This window comes from Myotis davidii, unplaced genomic scaffold (genome assembly GCF_000327345.1).
Source record: "Myotis davidii unplaced genomic scaffold, ASM32734v1 scaffold46, whole genome shotgun sequence".
In the NCBI taxonomy this organism is placed as follows: Eukaryota; Metazoa; Chordata; class Mammalia; order Chiroptera; family Vespertilionidae; genus Myotis; species Myotis davidii.
The window spans coordinates 5,217,551-5,233,998 of NW_006383006.1; the positions used below are offsets into that span (position 1 = coordinate 5,217,551).

At 40.1% G+C, this 16,448-nt stretch overlaps 1 protein-coding gene across 3 annotated transcripts in view; it reads right to left on the reverse strand.

The window, feature by feature from the left end:
* Nucleotides 1–867: 867 nt before the first annotated feature.
* The window catches only part of RAD51 (RAD51 recombinase), a 28,689-nt gene continuing 13,108 nt past the window's right edge, over nt 868–16,448 (reverse strand). Inside the window, exons 4-10 of one of the 3 annotated variants that reach the window (XM_006778087.2) lie at nt 9,974–10,091; nt 8,787–8,878; nt 7,399–7,493; nt 2,923–3,036; nt 2,244–2,373; nt 1,902–2,023; nt 868–1,465 (exon numbers count right to left, since the gene is read on the reverse strand). In XM_006778087.2, the coding sequence (XP_006778150.1) occupies nt 1,342–1,465; nt 1,902–2,023; nt 2,244–2,373; nt 2,923–3,036; nt 7,399–7,493; nt 8,787–8,878; nt 9,974–10,091 (795 nt within the window). In that variant the 3' untranslated portion in view covers nt 868–1,341. Of the gene's footprint in view, nt 1,466–1,690; nt 2,374–2,922; nt 3,037–7,398; nt 7,494–8,786; nt 8,879–9,973; nt 10,092–16,448 lie in introns of those variants that run through there. The other 2 variants (XM_006778086.2, XM_015557563.1) reach the window with 2 other exon arrangements.

The following is a 16,448-nucleotide window of genomic DNA, read 5'->3' on the forward strand; positions in this document are numbered from 1 at the left end:
AAATGGAGACAAATTTCTAGGTCAGAGGCATTTACTTACTGTACAGGTCCTAAAAGACTGAGATGCTTTTATACAAGGATCAAGCTCTCATTCCACATTCTGTCACGGTGGCTTTATTATACCACCCCAGGTTTGGGTTTTTTTTTTTTGGTAAAAGAAGGCCTCCATTCTTAAAAGCCAGGGAACAGAACTGCTTTTAAAACAAAGCTGCATTAGATTGTATCTCCCTATATATAGCAGGATCAACACAGGCACCAGCAGAGGTTTTCACTGCCTTTCCTCCCAATACCAGCTGCGAGGTCCTTTGAAAAGAAAAGGTCTGGTCAAACCGAGTCCTGAGTGGAAGTTTGAAGGGGAAGAAGAGTATCTCGAATCCCTGAAGTAGAATAACCAGGGAAGCATCAGACCTCCACAACACAGACTAACAGAACAAAAACAAAGGCCATAGGGCAGCCATGGCCTATCCATCTTGTAATAGTCTATTATGGTGAAGACAATAAGCTCAATTATCTGAATACAGAACTTCCCTTTTAAATTTTAAAGCAATAGCAACTGATCACCCCTACCCAGTGCAAAAAAGACATAAAGGCCCTATCTTGAAATACTTAGTTTACATCAGAATAACTCCTATAAACAGCAGTCACTACAAATAACTACCTTACTAGCAACCCCACACTGAATCTACTTACATAAGCCTCTGAAATGCTCAAGATTCCAGAATTATCTTGAGTTGCTCTTAGCAGTAAAAAAAACACAAGCCCAAAAACCCAAGCAAGTAGATGGTGAAGGGCTAGTGACCCGACAGATCTGCTCAGTACTCCTTAAATAAAAACAAATTCTTCCTTACGATAATTCGGGCACACAAACTTAATAACCTGTCTGATTGACAGATTTATTGACAGATTTACAACAGAGAAAAAGAACCTGTGAGGAGACCCATCCCCTTTGACCTGTTGCTCAGACATTTCCTCATTATTCAGACAGTGAGAGAAGAGTTAGGTCTTCCCAGCTTTAGTTCTCTTAGAGACACAAGATTGTCCAGCTGTTAGTCCCACGTCAACCTCAAGGCACTATGTCAGAGGTATTCCACACCCCCACCCCCAACCAAAGAAACCACATAGAGATTAGCACATTCTCTACAGAAGGAACAAACATTTCAGATCAGTTTGTGACTACTGACTGTCTCCTGTTTACTCCATCAGAAAGGCTGATACAATAGCTGTGTTCCCGGATGCCCTTCTCTGGCAGTCACAACAGGAAGAGGCCCGCGAAGAACCCCAGGGAGCAGTCTCCTCCGTGAGGCTGCAGCACTCAGGTTTATCACGGGAAAAACCCCATGATTCAGTCTTTGGCGTCTCCCACTCCATCCGCATTGATGGCAAACATAGCTTCAGCTTCAGGCAGACAGGGAGAGTCATAGATTTTGCAGATTCTGGTTTCCCCTCTTCCTTTTCTCAGGTACAGTCTGACCCAAAGACACAGATCAAAACACCAAAGTTATGATAATTTAAAAAATGCTCTTCCTATTTATGATAGAACTAAAACTATTTTTGATGTATATACTTCTTAGAAGGACTTTCAGAATCTTTCTGTATTGCTTGGGGCCCTGTCACCCTACCCCCCACCCTTAGTGGATTTTCCATATTAAAAACAATTATTTTCTTTTACTAATGAAGAGACATATGAATTCTTCATATTCAGTTCTCCATATTAGAGGGCTTTTCATTCTTTTATGAACTAAAAGCAAACAACTCTACTAACCAAAGCATGGCAGTGAGATTTAGCAAGAACTTTTGTCTAATTACACAATAGTAGCTTTAACAGGGAAATGTTATATCTGCATGTCCACTTCATAGTTAACATGCCATTCCAGGAGGAAGCCATCTGTCCTATCACTTTACCTGGTTGTTGAGGCATGAGCAATGATATTTCCGCCAATAGGTTTTTTAGGATCTGCAGCAAACATGGCTGCTCCATCCACTTGGGCTACCACCTGGTTGGTGATTACCACGGCTACACCAAACTGATGGAGAAAGGATAAATGTCATTTTTTTGTGGCCACAGACACTGCAAGGACTAACTTTATTGCTGGCAACCCTTTCTCCACAAACCAATGGATAACTCAAGTCTCTCTTCATATCTAACTGGTATCTTGATACCAGGCCCCAGTGTCCTGGCCTTCCAGCAAAGCTCCTGAAACCCGTGGCCCCTGAAAGTAGACTCCGTCCCCACCTGACACTCACCTCATCAGCAAGTCGCAGAAGCATCCGCAGAAACCTGGCCAAGTGCATCTGCCTGGCTGAGAGTTCACCGCGACCGGAATAGTCTGTCCTGTAGAGGGCGGTGGCACTGTCCACAATCAGCAGTGCATACCTACGGACAAGGGCTCTCGGAAGCCGATTTCTAGCTTAGGTCAGATTCTGCTCCTTCCTCTCACTATGCTAAAATTTCACATTCAGTTACTCGTGTATCTAGATGTTTCATTGACATACTAGTATAGCCTCCATATCTGAGGTCCCATATAACAAGATAAAATTCCAACAAGTTCAGGTGGATTATGGTTTCTTTTCATTTTATGTTATTTTAGAGAGAGGAAGGGAGAGAGAGAAAGAGAAACATCGATTTGTTGTTCCACTGATTTATACATTCATTGGTTGCTTCTTGTTTGTGCCGACTGGAGATCGAACCCACAACCTTGGTGTATTGGAATGATGCTCTAACCAACTGAGCCACCCAGCCAGGGCTATGGCTTCATTTTTTAACAGTGACTTGACTTAACCACAAAGTAAGAGTGTCAAAATAGGAACTAAAACTTAAATCTTCCCATTTCTAATTCAAGCTACTATCAATTTGGCCAAATAGCCTATGTAAGATTCAGGATAAGGCCCCCTGGAGCATATTCAGTATATTCTGAGCACATACCTAGACTCTACCATCATAGCTGATGCTTGATAAAGCAGCTGGGTCTGGTGGTCTGTGTTGAACCCACGAGCATATGCTACATTATCTAGGACATCACTGCCAGAGAGGCCATATCTGGAAAAGAAGAGAACATTTTTAGGCTGCACATAGAGAACTCAGGCAGATGAGAAATTCATTTTTAATAAAAAAATTACATGGATGGGTAGGTAAGAAGTATTGGGACTAAATAACATTAATTCCCTTTCTATTAGGAAGTTCAGACAAACTGCACAGAGATTACAGCAATTACTACTTTGGAGTAATCTACCTGGCAGGACTTTAGGATAAATCAAATCTATTCTCTGAGGACTCCTGAACTAGAATTAGAAATTTCCAAGTATAAGGAAACAATGTTCTCCTGGAAAAACCAAGGGCAACCTGACAGAATTGAGAATGAAACAAACAAAAAGAACCACTCTAAGATCTATTAACCAAATTCATATAAATTTATTACATAGGAATAAAACCTAAGCAAGTACTCAAAACTCTAAGAAGTTCGAGAGAAGCAAATATTTTTTTCATTCTTGCTAGTAATTAGTTATACCTCAATAATGATTTTTCCCTCTGCATTTAAAACAGGAAAATATCTTATTTTCTTAGAACAATTTGTATTTTCTCATCTTTATAACTGATACCTAAGACATGAATGGTTCGAGTAACAACACAGTTTTCATTCTCATTAGATATACCATAATGGAGCTCCATTTCTTTAAAGATAAACTTCCCCTTTATCTCTCAAAGAGATGTGATTTTCCCTCTTCTGCACTTCCAAAAAACTGATTTAGGTCTTTTTATGGCATTTGTGCAGGGCAACCCTTTTCCCCACAAACCCTGCCATTCTTTGACTAGACTACAAATTCCTTGAGGTTAAAAGGTAAGCCTGTCTACCTTAAATATTTTTTATACCTAGTAAATTCTAAATGTTGCTAAGTAAAGCTTTTATTCACAAACCATACAAAAAGAAAATTATACACATCAATTTAACTCATCATATTTTCATACTAATGCCATAAAAATCATTACAGTCCAAAAATATAACACTGACTCCCTTAATGTAATAGTTCAAAAGAGAATCTGTTTAAACAAATCAATGTGCTATTAATTCTTTGATAACCAAAAGTTTCTATGGTTATGACCCTATCAGTCTAAAGAATCAGTAGCCCTAGCTAGTCTGGCTCAGTGGATAAAGCATCGGCCCATGGACTGAAGGGTCATGGGTTCCATTCCGGTCAAGGGCTCTTACCTTAGTTGCAGGCTCAATCCCTGGCCCTGTTTGGGGCCATGTGGGAGGCAAGCAATTGATGTGTCTTTCTCACATCGATGTTTCTCTCTGTGTGTCTCTCCCCCTCCCTTCTGCTCTCTCAAAAAATCAGATATCCTCAGGTGAGGGTTAACAAATAAATAAATAATAAAAATGGGCAAAGACTTGTAAATACATTTTCCAAAGAAGACATACAAATGTCTATGCCTCTGCTGCTAGTCTGCCTACCTATGTCCAGCTACCGATGGACTCCCTTCTAACTAACTGGAAAAGAAACCCCTAAGTGTTACAGTTTTAGCACTTACATTTAAGATTATCATCTTAAAAAAATTACTGTAAATATACATAAAATTACATGTTAACCTTTTAATAATAGACAGTGGCAATAAATACATTTCCATTGTTTTGCAACCATCACCATCAGAACATTTTCATCATTTCAAACTGAAACTCTAACAATAAGTCTCCATTCTCCTCACCCCCTGGAAAACCACCATTCTAATCTGTCTTTATGAATTTGACTAATCTAAGTATGTACCTCATATAAGAGGAACCATACAATATTTGTCCTTGTTGCAACTAGTTTATTTCACTTAGCATATTTTCAAGGTTCATCCATGCTGTAGCATGTGTAAGAATGTCCTTTCTTTTTGAGATTGAATAACATTCCATTGTATGTATATACGACATTTTGTTTATCCATTCATTTGTTGATAGACACTTGTTTCCACCCATTTGGCTGTTATGAATAGTGCTGCTATGAGCATTGGTATACAAAAGTATCTGTTTGAGTACCTGCTTTCAATTCTTTTGAGTATATAACCAGAATTGAAATTGTTGGATCATATTGTAATTCTATGTTTAACTTTTTGAGGACTCACCATACTATTTATTTTTAGTTAATTTTTATGTATGGTATAATGGTCTAAATATATCTTTTTGCATGTGGATATCCAACTACATTAGCCGTTTATTAAAAGGAGTATTATTTTCCCCATTAAACTGCTTTGGTAACTTTGGTCAATTTCTGTTCTCTCAATTCTGTTCCATCAATCCATATGTCTATCCTTATGTCAGCACCACACTGTTTTAATTGCTGTTGTTTAATAGGAAGTTTGCAAAGACTAAGACTTGCAATCCACAACCCCCCACCCCGAAATAATCTGGGTCCTTAACATTTCCATATAAATTTTATAGTCAGCTTGTCAATTTCTACAAAAAAGCTTGCTGGAATTTCAATAGGGATTGTACTGAATCCATAGATCAATTTGAGGGAGAATTTTAATAGTATTGCATCTTCCAATCCATGAATGTGGAATGTTTCTCTATTCAGATTTCAATTTCTCAGTAATGTTTTGTAGTTTTCAGTGGACCAGTCTTACACTTCTATTAAATTACTAAATATTATTATTATTTAAAATATATTTTATTGATTTTTTTACAGAGAGGAAGGGAGAGGGATAAAGAGTTAGAAACATCCATGAGAGAAAAACATCCATCAGCTGCCTCCTGCACACTCCCTACTGGGGATGTGCCCGCAACCAAGGTATATGCCCTTGACCGGAATCGAACCTGGGACCTTTCAGTCCGCAGGCCGACGCTCTATCCATTGAGCCAAACCGGTATCAGCCTAAATATTATTTTTGATGTTACTGTGAATGGGACTGTTTTCCTAATTTCTGAATTGTTCATTGCCAGTATAGAGAAATTGTAACCTACCAGCTTGCTGAACTAATTTAGTTTTAATAGTATTTTTTTTGTATGTGTGTAGATTTCTTAGGATTTTCTACATACAGGATCGTATCATCGGTAAATAGTTTTATGTCTTCCATTCCGATTTGGATGCCTTTTATTTTCTTTTCTGACTCCACTGGCTAGGACTTTTAGTACAATGTGGAATATAAGTGGTGAGAGTGGACACCCTTGCCTTGTTTTTGATCTTAAGGAAAAAGCATTCAGACTTTCACCATTAAGTATGATACAAGCTGTACGTTTTTCTGCAGTTGCCCTTTATCAGGGCATCTGATAAATGTTCTATCCATTATTGAGAGTGAGATATTGGTCCCCAACTATTATGGTTGAATTGTCTATTTACCCTTCAATTATGTCAGTTTTTGTTTCACATATTTATGGGCTCAGTTATTAGATGTTTATATGTGTATAGTTATACTTTCCCAATAAACTGACCTTTTAGTTATAAAATGTTCTTCTTTGTCCCTAGTAATATTTTTTGTGTATCTTAAAGTCTGTTTTGTCTGATATTAGAGTAACTACTAGAATTCTCTAATGGTTACTGTTTGCATGCAAATCTTTTTCCATCCTTTTACTTTCAACCTATTTGAGTCTTTGAACATAAGGGGTTTCTCTGTAAGACAGCATATAGTTGGATCTTGTTGGGTTTTTTAAATGCACTCTGGCAGCAACTCAGATTTCTGACTAAAGAAGGCTTTTCTCTACTACATACATACATCATTGGAATCCTCCTATATAATAAAAGGCTAATATGTAATCGACCGAAGGGCAGAACAACCAGTTGCTATGATGCGCACTGATCACCGGGGGCATTCGCTCAATGCAGGAGCTGCCACCTGGTGGTCAGTGCTCTCCCACAGGGGAGCGCCGCTCAGCCAGAAGCTGTGCTTGTGACTGGTGAGCACAGCAGCAGTGGTGGGAGTCTCTCCCGGCTCCGCAGCAGTGCTAAGGATGTCCAACTAACAGCTTAGGCCCACTCCTTGCTAAGCAGGCCTAAGCTGGCAGTCGGACATCCCCCAAAGGCTCCTGGACTACGAGAGGGCACAGGTCTGGCTGAGGGGCCCCGACTGCATGAATTTCGTGCACCAGGCCTCTACTATGGAGTAATAAGAGAAGATGATGCTCAGCTGGTGTGACTCAGTAGTTGAGCATTGACCCATGAAATGGGAGGTCACAGTTCAATTCCAGGTCAGGGTACATGCCCAAGCTATGGGCTCTATCCCTAGTAGGGGGCGTGCAAGAAACATCCAATCAATGATTCTCTGTCATCATTGACGTTTTTATCTTTCCCTCTCTGAAATCAATGAAAATACATACGTTGTTTTTTTTTTTTAAAGAAAAGACACTGTTCAACCAGACTAACCCTATAAATCACGACGGTGACAGGTACAGCCATACTTCTCTCATCTAATCCAGTAACCTACCTCTCAGCCACTGCCAGCAGCCGCTCTGGCCTAAAGGTACCCTCGGTGTCAATGTACATGGCCTTTCCTTCACCTCCACCCCGGTCAATGGGAAGCTAGAGAGACAAAAATAACAGTAGAAATGAACACTGTACTCCTTATATAACTGACCAACTTACCCATGATTCTATAAATTCCCCCTCTTTCCAATAAGGCAAAGGGAAAAAATCACCTCAAAGTAGTCAAGGGCACATGCCTCAGTTGCAGGCTCGATTGCAGGCTTGATCGCTGGCCTGGTTGGGAGATGTGCAGGAGGCAACCAATCAAAGTGTCTCTCTCACATCAATCTTTCTCTGTCTCCCCCTCCCTTCCACTTTCTCTAAAAATCAATGGGAAAAATATCCTTGGGTGAGGATTAACAAAACAAAAAGAGCATGAAGGTTGAAGAACTGATAAAGCTGTCTTACTGAGAAAAAGTAAGCAAAAATGCAGAAACAGTAATCTGCCTAGCAGTACTGAATGCTAACCTAAAGTTTGTCATAAATTTAAAGTGAAGCCAATCAGCTCTATGGTATTTTTCACCAGTATGATCAGCTATTTGAGAATAGGCATTAAAAAGACAGGATTCAGCCCGGACGGTGTGGCTCAGCCGTTGAGCGTCAGCCTATGAACCAGGGGCTCACAGTGAAATTCCTGGTCAGAGCACATGCCCAGGTAGGATGCGTGCAGGAGGCAAACAATCAATGATTCTCTCTAATCATTGATGTTCCTATCACTCCCTCTCCCTTCCTCTCTCTGAAATAAAACAAAACAAAAATAAACAAAAAACACTTAAAAATTTTTTAAAAAGACAGGGGTCATTGAGATTGGCATCTCTTCAGGTATAGGATATAAATTTGAGGGTACTGGTAAAGGAATGACTTTTTTAAAATATATTTTTATTGATTTCAGAGATGGAGGGAGGAAGAAATAGAAACATCAATGATGGGAGAGAATCAATGATCGGCTGCCTCCTGCACACGCCACACTGGAATTGAGCCTGAAACCAGGGCATATGCCCTAACTGGGAATCAAACCATAACCTCCTGGTTCCCGGGCTGACGCTCAACCACTGACCCGCACTACTGGGGTGGTAAATGAATGACTTTAATGATGAATCATAAAATCTAGATAGTAAAAAGGGGAGATAAAGCCACGGGAAGCCTGGTGGGTGGTAAGAAAGTATTTGAAGTCAATGATCTGCAAGTTTCTATGATGTGGAAGAATTTTGCAGTAGGAATTTATTTTTTAACTAGCACATGGGATTCTTGAGAACAGAGAAAGTGCCTTAATATCCATCCCAAAAGATGCTTGAAAACAGTGGAAATTACTTCTTGCTCGTTTGATTAGTTAGAGGCCCCACAGCTCACCTGGCATGTTACGGCCAATGTATGACAGATCTGGGTCTTCCCAGTTCGGAATTCTCCAAACATCTCTGTGATGGATCCAGTTTCAATTCCTCCTAACAGAGCAGTAAGAAACACCTCTTAGCACAATACAAATGTTTAGAAACAATAATCATAGGAATGTTCTTGGAGCTCATCAGAAAGACATTTACAGGATGATACAGCGGCACAGAGGGGAGGGCTAACACATTTAAGTGTGATTCCTGAACTCAGGGTATTTTGCACTCTATAAAAAGAGAACTCAAATGCTTAAATATCTGGGGAAGCAACAAGAATCAAATCTAACTTAGGACAGCAATGCTTCCAAAAGTTCAAAAACTATAGTTTTTTGCCCTGGCTGGGTAGCTCAGTTGGTTAGAGCATCATCCCAATACACCAAGGTTGCGGGTTAGATCCCTGGTCAGGGCACATACAAGAATCAACCAATTAATGCATAAATAAGTGGAACAACAAAAAGAAAAAAGAGAAAAAAAAATAAGTGGAACAACATATCAGTGTTGTTCTTTCTCTCTTCCTCACTCTCTAAAATTTAAAAATAAATAAAAGCATAAACAAAACTATAGCTTTCCATAAAGTCCTGAAGATTAGTGTAAACTACAGTGCGGTATTCAAACATGGAGTTTTTTTAAAAAAATATTTTTATTGATTTCAGAGAGGAAAGCAGAGAGAGATTGATAGAAACATCAATGATGACAGAATTATTGATTGGCTGCCTTCTGCACGTCCCTTCCTGGGGAATTGAGCCCGCAACCTGGGCATGTGCCCTTGACGTGAATCGAACCCAGGACCCTTCAGTCCACAAGCCAATGCTCTATCCACTGAGCAAAAAAACCAGCTAGGACCAAACATGGAGTGTTTTAATCAGCCATCAGATTTTCAAACTTGTGTGTTAAAGTAGAAGATTAAAATTATTTCTTTAGGCAGAGGGAGCTTACTCTCTGAATGCAACATTAAATGGAGATTAAATTATTTAATTTGCAGATCACTTTAGCATTTTACCAGTCAGTCCCACTCTGGAGCAGTCTTACTTCATAAATGTGAATACTTCTCTTATCTCTTAATCATATCTAACACATGTACTTTAGTTTTGTTCTATGACCTGGATGCTTTGCTAACTGCAGTTCACAAAATAGGATAAGGAATTACTACACCTTGAAGTAGTTTGTCCAGTTCTTTGGAGCCAGTAGTAATCTGTATGATCTCTGATCGCCTTTGGTGGAACTCAGTTGCAGTGGTAAAACCCATCGGAACTAATTTAGCTGCCTCAGTCTGGGAAAAACAAGAAATGTCAAATCAACAAAAAAGCTTATCAAAACAAGAACCAGGCATATAATAGGAAGAAACAACATCTAACAAATTTCCATTATGATTTCTCTTTAAGAAGTCATCAAAATACTGGTAGTTCTAGGATTATTTTATCTCTCTGGCAACTAAAGGATAAGCTAATTTAGAGACTCCATGAAGATTAATGCTTAAATTGCCAATTCAAGCAATACATTCATGTACTTAAAAAAACTATTATAGCCAAGACCGGTTTGCTCACTGGATGGAGCATCGGCCTGCAGACTGAAGGGTCCCAGGTTTCCGGTCAAGGGCATGTACCTTGGTTGTGGGCACATCCCCAGTGGGGGGTGTGCGGGAGGCGGCTGATTGATGTTTCTCTCTCATCGACGTTTCTGACTATCTCTCTCCCTTCCTCTCTGTAAAAAATCAGTGAATATTAAAAAAAAAAAACTATTATAGACGCACACATATGTGCTTCATCTAGTTTATGACAAATGTGACAATACCGTACAAAGTCCAAAACAGATTTAAACGTTCATTTCCTGTCCATCAACCATAGGTTATACAACTTTCTATCTACTTTGTTAAATGAGGACATTTGTCCTTTGATCTCTTCTCCTTCCACGTCTACTTCCCCACATTTGTCAGCTATTCCTTTTCTTTTACCTTTTGCTTTTTTGTGACCCATTTGTAACCTGTTTTATAGTTACTTATACATCTTCAATAATCAGTCTATCCATTGATTCCAAAATTTAAAAATAAATGCATTCCCCAACATGTGGGAATAAAATACCACACTCCTAAATAACCAATGAAGCCAAGAAATCTCAGGGGAAAATACTGAGATGAATAAAAACAAAGACACAAACACCAAATCTTATGGGATGCAGCAAAAGCAGTGTGTAAAGGGAAATCTGCGGCTATAAACGCCTATGTTAGAAAAACCTTTAAAAAAAAATCCTCACCTGAGGATATTTTTTCCATTTCTTTTTAGAGAGAGTAGAAGGGAGGGAGGAAGGGGGGAGAGAGAGAAACACTGATGTGAAAGAGACACATAGAAATATTTCCTTGATTGCCTCCCGCATGTGTCAGGACCAGCACCAGGGATCTAACCTACAAATCCAGGTGCTCGCCCTTGACCCAGAACTGTGCCTGAGACCTTTTGGTGCATGGGCAAAAACTCTAACCACTGAACACACTGGTCAGGGCTATGAGAATCTTAAATAACCTAAATGTCCATTTTAAGATACTGGAAAAAAAGGAAACTAAACAAGCAGAAAGAAGGAAATAATATTAGAGCACAAATTAGTAAGATAGAGGACAGAAATATAATAGGAAAACAGTCAACTAAACCAAACCTCGATTCTTCGAAAAGATCATTAAAATTAATAAATCTTACCCAGCAGGCACAGCTCAGTGGTTGAGCACTGACCTATAAACAGGGAGGTCATGGCTCATTCCTGGCCAGGGCACATGACTGGGTTGCGGGTTGGGGCTCAGTACCACGTAGGGTCCATGCAGGAGGCAGCCAATCAATGATTCTCTCTCATCATTGATGTTTCTATCTCTCTCTTCCTCTCTGAATTAATAAAATATGTTTTAAAAAATAAACCTTTAGCCAGACCCCTCCCAACCAAAAAGACTAAAATCAGGAATGAAAGAGGGGACATCACTACCAACCTTACAAAAATAAAACTATACCAACAAATAAGAACTTAGATGAAATAGGTAAATTTCTAGAAAGATTCAAACTTATTCAAGTAGAAAAAAAACCCAATCAAGGCACTAAAAGATCAGTTGATTTTGAGTCTAAATTCAGTAAATAAATTGAGTCTGCACTACAAAGAAAAAAGAAAGTCTGAACAGATCAATAGCAAGAGATTAAACTTAAAATTTAAAAACTTTCTCAAAACTTTATATATTCTTTTTAATTTTTTTAAATTGATTTTTAGAGGAAGGGAGAGGGAGAGAGAGAAACACTGATATGAGAGTGAAATATTGGCTGCCTCTTTTCATACTCTATGGGGGACCGAGCCCACACCTGGGCATGTGCCCTGACCGGGAAATTGAACTCTTTGGTGCACAGGATGATGCCCAACCAAGTCACACAGGTCTCTTTTTGTAAAAAATTGATTTTTAGAGACAGAAGGAGGGCGGGAAGAAAAGGGGGAGGGGGAGAGAGGGAGGGAGGGGAGGCGGGAGAGGAAGAGAGAAAGAGAGAGAGTGCGCGAGCCAGTGTGCAAGCACACTCCCAACATTGATTTGTTGTTCCACTTATTTATGCACTTGTTGGTCGATTTTTTCCCAGTGGTTGATTTTTGCACGTGCCATGATCAGGGATTAAACCCCCAACCTTGCTGTATGGAGACGAGGCTCTCACCAACTGAGCTACCCAGGCAGAGCTCTTAAAACTTCACTTAACAATTCATTACAATGTTTGTTAGTTTTATACATATAATTCATTGCAGAACCAATTGTGTGACAGAAATACAATTGTTTTGTTACATTATGTCTCTCAAAAGTTTGTCAAATTCAAATGAACTCCTTTTTATACTACAACAGTTTCAAAATCATGCTCTATTTTACCTTGTTTTTATATCTGAGCCACGTCTCTCTAGTGTTCTCTAACTTTATTCATTTCTCAAACTTTCCAACGGTTCAATCTCACTATGTATTCTACTGAACCCTTTCCCCCCTCCGAGATCTTTCCTTCTCCAACTGCACTTTCTGCTCTCTATGCTAGCTCCTATCCTGGGCCTTCCTTCACTCAGTACTTGAGTTGGAGCCACTCTAACCTAGATCCCATGTTTTTCCATTTTCAATCTGGTAAAGTATATCCTCAAGTAACTTCATAAGGAAAAATGGATGAGAGAATAATGTTCTGAATTCTTGTTTCTGAAATTGCTTTATTCTGCCCTAATATTTGATTAATAATGTTACTATATATGGAAAGCTAGACTTAAGATTATTTTCCCTCAGAGCTTTAAAGGCATTGCTCTACCTGCTTCTATCACCCAGATTTCTGACAGAAAACGTACTTTCTGATGATTGTTCCTTTAAAGGTCACTTACTTTTTTCTCTCTGAAATCTTTCAGAACCTTCTCTTTATGATTGGTATACTGAAATTTCACACACACTGATTTGGCTAGGTGTTCATCTTTGATACTCTATGGGGTATTACTATATAAGACTTCTACTTCTCTTTAACTCTGTCAATTTCTTTTGTATTATTTCTTTGAGAATTTCTTCCCTTTTTCGTGTAACTTCTACTAATCTTCAGGATGAATGAAGATTTAGTAGATTTAGAAAATAAAAATATCAAAGAAAGGGGGGAAGAAGCTTATACACCAATATTGAAATCTAGTTAATATATGCTAAAATATTTAGGGGAAAATGTATTAATTTCTGCAATTTTCTTTGAAAAGCATTAAAAAGAAATCCAAGATGGACTGACTGCTGGATAGAGAGATATACAGGTGATAAATCAAGTATATTAAAACTAGTGGCCTGGTGCACCTATTTGTGTACATCGAAAGGAAATTAACACATTGTTTGCGGGTAGTTTTTATCACGCGCTAACAAGTGGCGCAGGCCATTTTTGCAAATTTTTTGCGCAAATGGCAACGTTCAGTAAAATTATGGTAACTTTAGTTTACGTATTTATACATTACCCGCATTCTACCACTAGTCTATAAAACATGTATTAATACATGTCTCACGCTCTACTACCAGTCAACGTAAAACGTATAAATACATTTCCCACATACAATGTGTTAATTAGAAGAAATATTTTAATATCGCTATTCACCCTTTCTCTATAATAGAAATGTCAACCAAATCCACAATCGACAATGACAAATGGAAACACACGGGTGTGATTGGCACGAGAGCTTTATATGTATTGCGCATGTGCGAGTCAACTTAGCCTTCTATAGATAATAGAATAAACTTGTTTAATTATACCTGCTTTCTGATTTAGCTAAACATTTTCCAGCCCAGTGAAGCACCCCAACTTCTCTTTCAGGTAATTGTCAGCAACACAGCAGTAAATATCAACACAAAGCAGATTATTATTGAGGATCATGCAGGGAGAACAAAGGGTAAAATATTTAACTGCAGCAGTGTTTGACTATATTCTGCACAATGAGAAAACCCAAAGTCATTTTCAAGGTCCACCATTTCTTACTTCTTTTCAGTTGGGTCAAGTTTCTAAGCTTTCTAAATCTCCGTTTTCTGGCCAATGAAAAGAAAATAGGATTCCACTGAGTCTATCTACCTACTCCAGGGCTGCTGTGAGGATCAAATGAAATGAGGCATGGGAAAATGCTTCACACACATTTAATTAAAGTTTAAATGTTTCCACCTAAGTATAAAGCAAGTCATGACCCTGGGCTGCAGAAACTCCAAGGAGGCTAGTCGCTAGGAAGAGGAAGCTGGGCGTCGCTATGTGATGTCATTACCTGGCGCCCACAGTGACTGTTTCTGGGCTGGCCATGGGGTCTCGGCAGCGACGACTGTGATTTGGTGGGCTGTCGCTCCACGGTGGTGGTGGGCCCTGTGTCCCACTTGGGGGAAGCCGAGTGTTGCTTTGTTGGCCAAGTCCGCGCTGCCTGTTTCTCGGTAAATGCCAAGTGTGCATCACGGCAGCTCCTTCGTTGAGGGTCTGCCTCTTGGTGGTCAGTGCATGTCATAGCAAGCAGTTGGATAGTGGGAAGGACACTTAGCATATTACCCTTTTTTATATATGATGTTAATGGTATAGCCCAGGTGATGAGTATATGACTGTTCACTATATAATTCTTTCAGCTTTGCAATAAGTTAAAACCGCGTCCAATTGCCTAATCTGGCAGAACTTTACTTCTATTCTTATACTTAACAAAATAAGATAGCTTTTATCTGTGCTAAGCAGAAGTCTTTAGAAGTTTTCGATAGCCAAGAACTATCGAACCCTCGGACACAAAACATAAAATATCAAGTAAAAAAAATATTTTAAAAAATATCCATGCTGAATTTGTCAGTGCTATGGTGGTGTACCAAGCAAGAAAGAATAGCTCAACAAAAGCCAATGACAATTTCTTTTTACTACCCTACCCTCAACCCCCTTCCCTCTGGTAAACACCATTCTGTTGTCTGTGTCTATGAGTTTCAGTTTTTTACCCCACATGAGTGAAATCATATGGTTCTTAGTTTTTTGTTTTGTTTTTTTAAGTATATTTTATTGATTTTTTACAGAGAAGGGAGAGGGACAGAGAGTTAGAAACATCGATGAGAGAGATCGATCAGCTGCCTCCTCCACGCTCCACAGTGGGGATGTGCCCGCAACCAAGGTACATGCCCCTGACCGGAATCGAACCTGGGACCCTTCAGTCCGCAGGCCGACGCTCTATCCACTGAGCCAAACCGGTTTGGCGATTCTTAGTTTTTTCTGGCTTATTTCTGCTAAGCATAATATTCTCAAGGTCACAGATCATGTATCATAGAAATGTACACTTGAAACCCATATAATCTTATTAAACCAACTAGAGGCCCGGTGCATGGATTTGTGGGGGATTGGCCAAAACTGGTTCTCCAACACCCCCCAAGGGGTCCCAGATTGCGAGAGGGCGTTTCTTGGGTGACACACCCTGGAATTGGGCTCCTCCTCCGGGGTGGAGAACCACAGCTGCCAAGTCACTGCAGCACAGCAGTTCCTGCATTGAGCGTCTGCTCCCTGGTGGTCAGTGCATGTCATAGCTACCGGTCATAGTGTCTGCCCCATGGTGGTCATTGCGCATCATAACTACCAGTCGGATGGTCGAACAGTTGCTTAGGCTTTTTATATATAGACTAGAGGCCTGGTGCACAAAAATTTGTGCACTGGGGAGCGGGGGAAGAGGGGGGTTCCTCAGCCCGGCCTGTGCCCTCTTGCATTCTGGGACCCCTCAGGGGATAACCACCTGCTGGCTTAGGCCCGCTCCCCGGGGGATTGGGCCTAAGATGGCAATCAGACATCCCTCTGGCAGCCTGGCAGCCCTTGGGGGATGTCCACTTGCCAGCGGGGAGCAGGCCTAAACTGCAGTCGGACATCCTTAGCACTGCTGAGGAGGCAGGAGAGGCTCCCACCACCACCACTGTACTGGCAGCCATCAGCCTGGCTTGTGGCTGAGCAGAGCTCCCCATGTGAGAGCGCCGTGACCACCAGAGAACAGCTCCTGATTGAGCGTCTGCCCCCTGGTGGTCAGTGTGTGTCACAGTGACCAGTCATTCCCAGTCTTTCTGCTGTAAGGGTCAGTTTGCATATTACCCTTTTACTATATAGGATAGAGGCCTGGTGAGCAGGTGGGGGCCGGCTGGTTTGCCCTG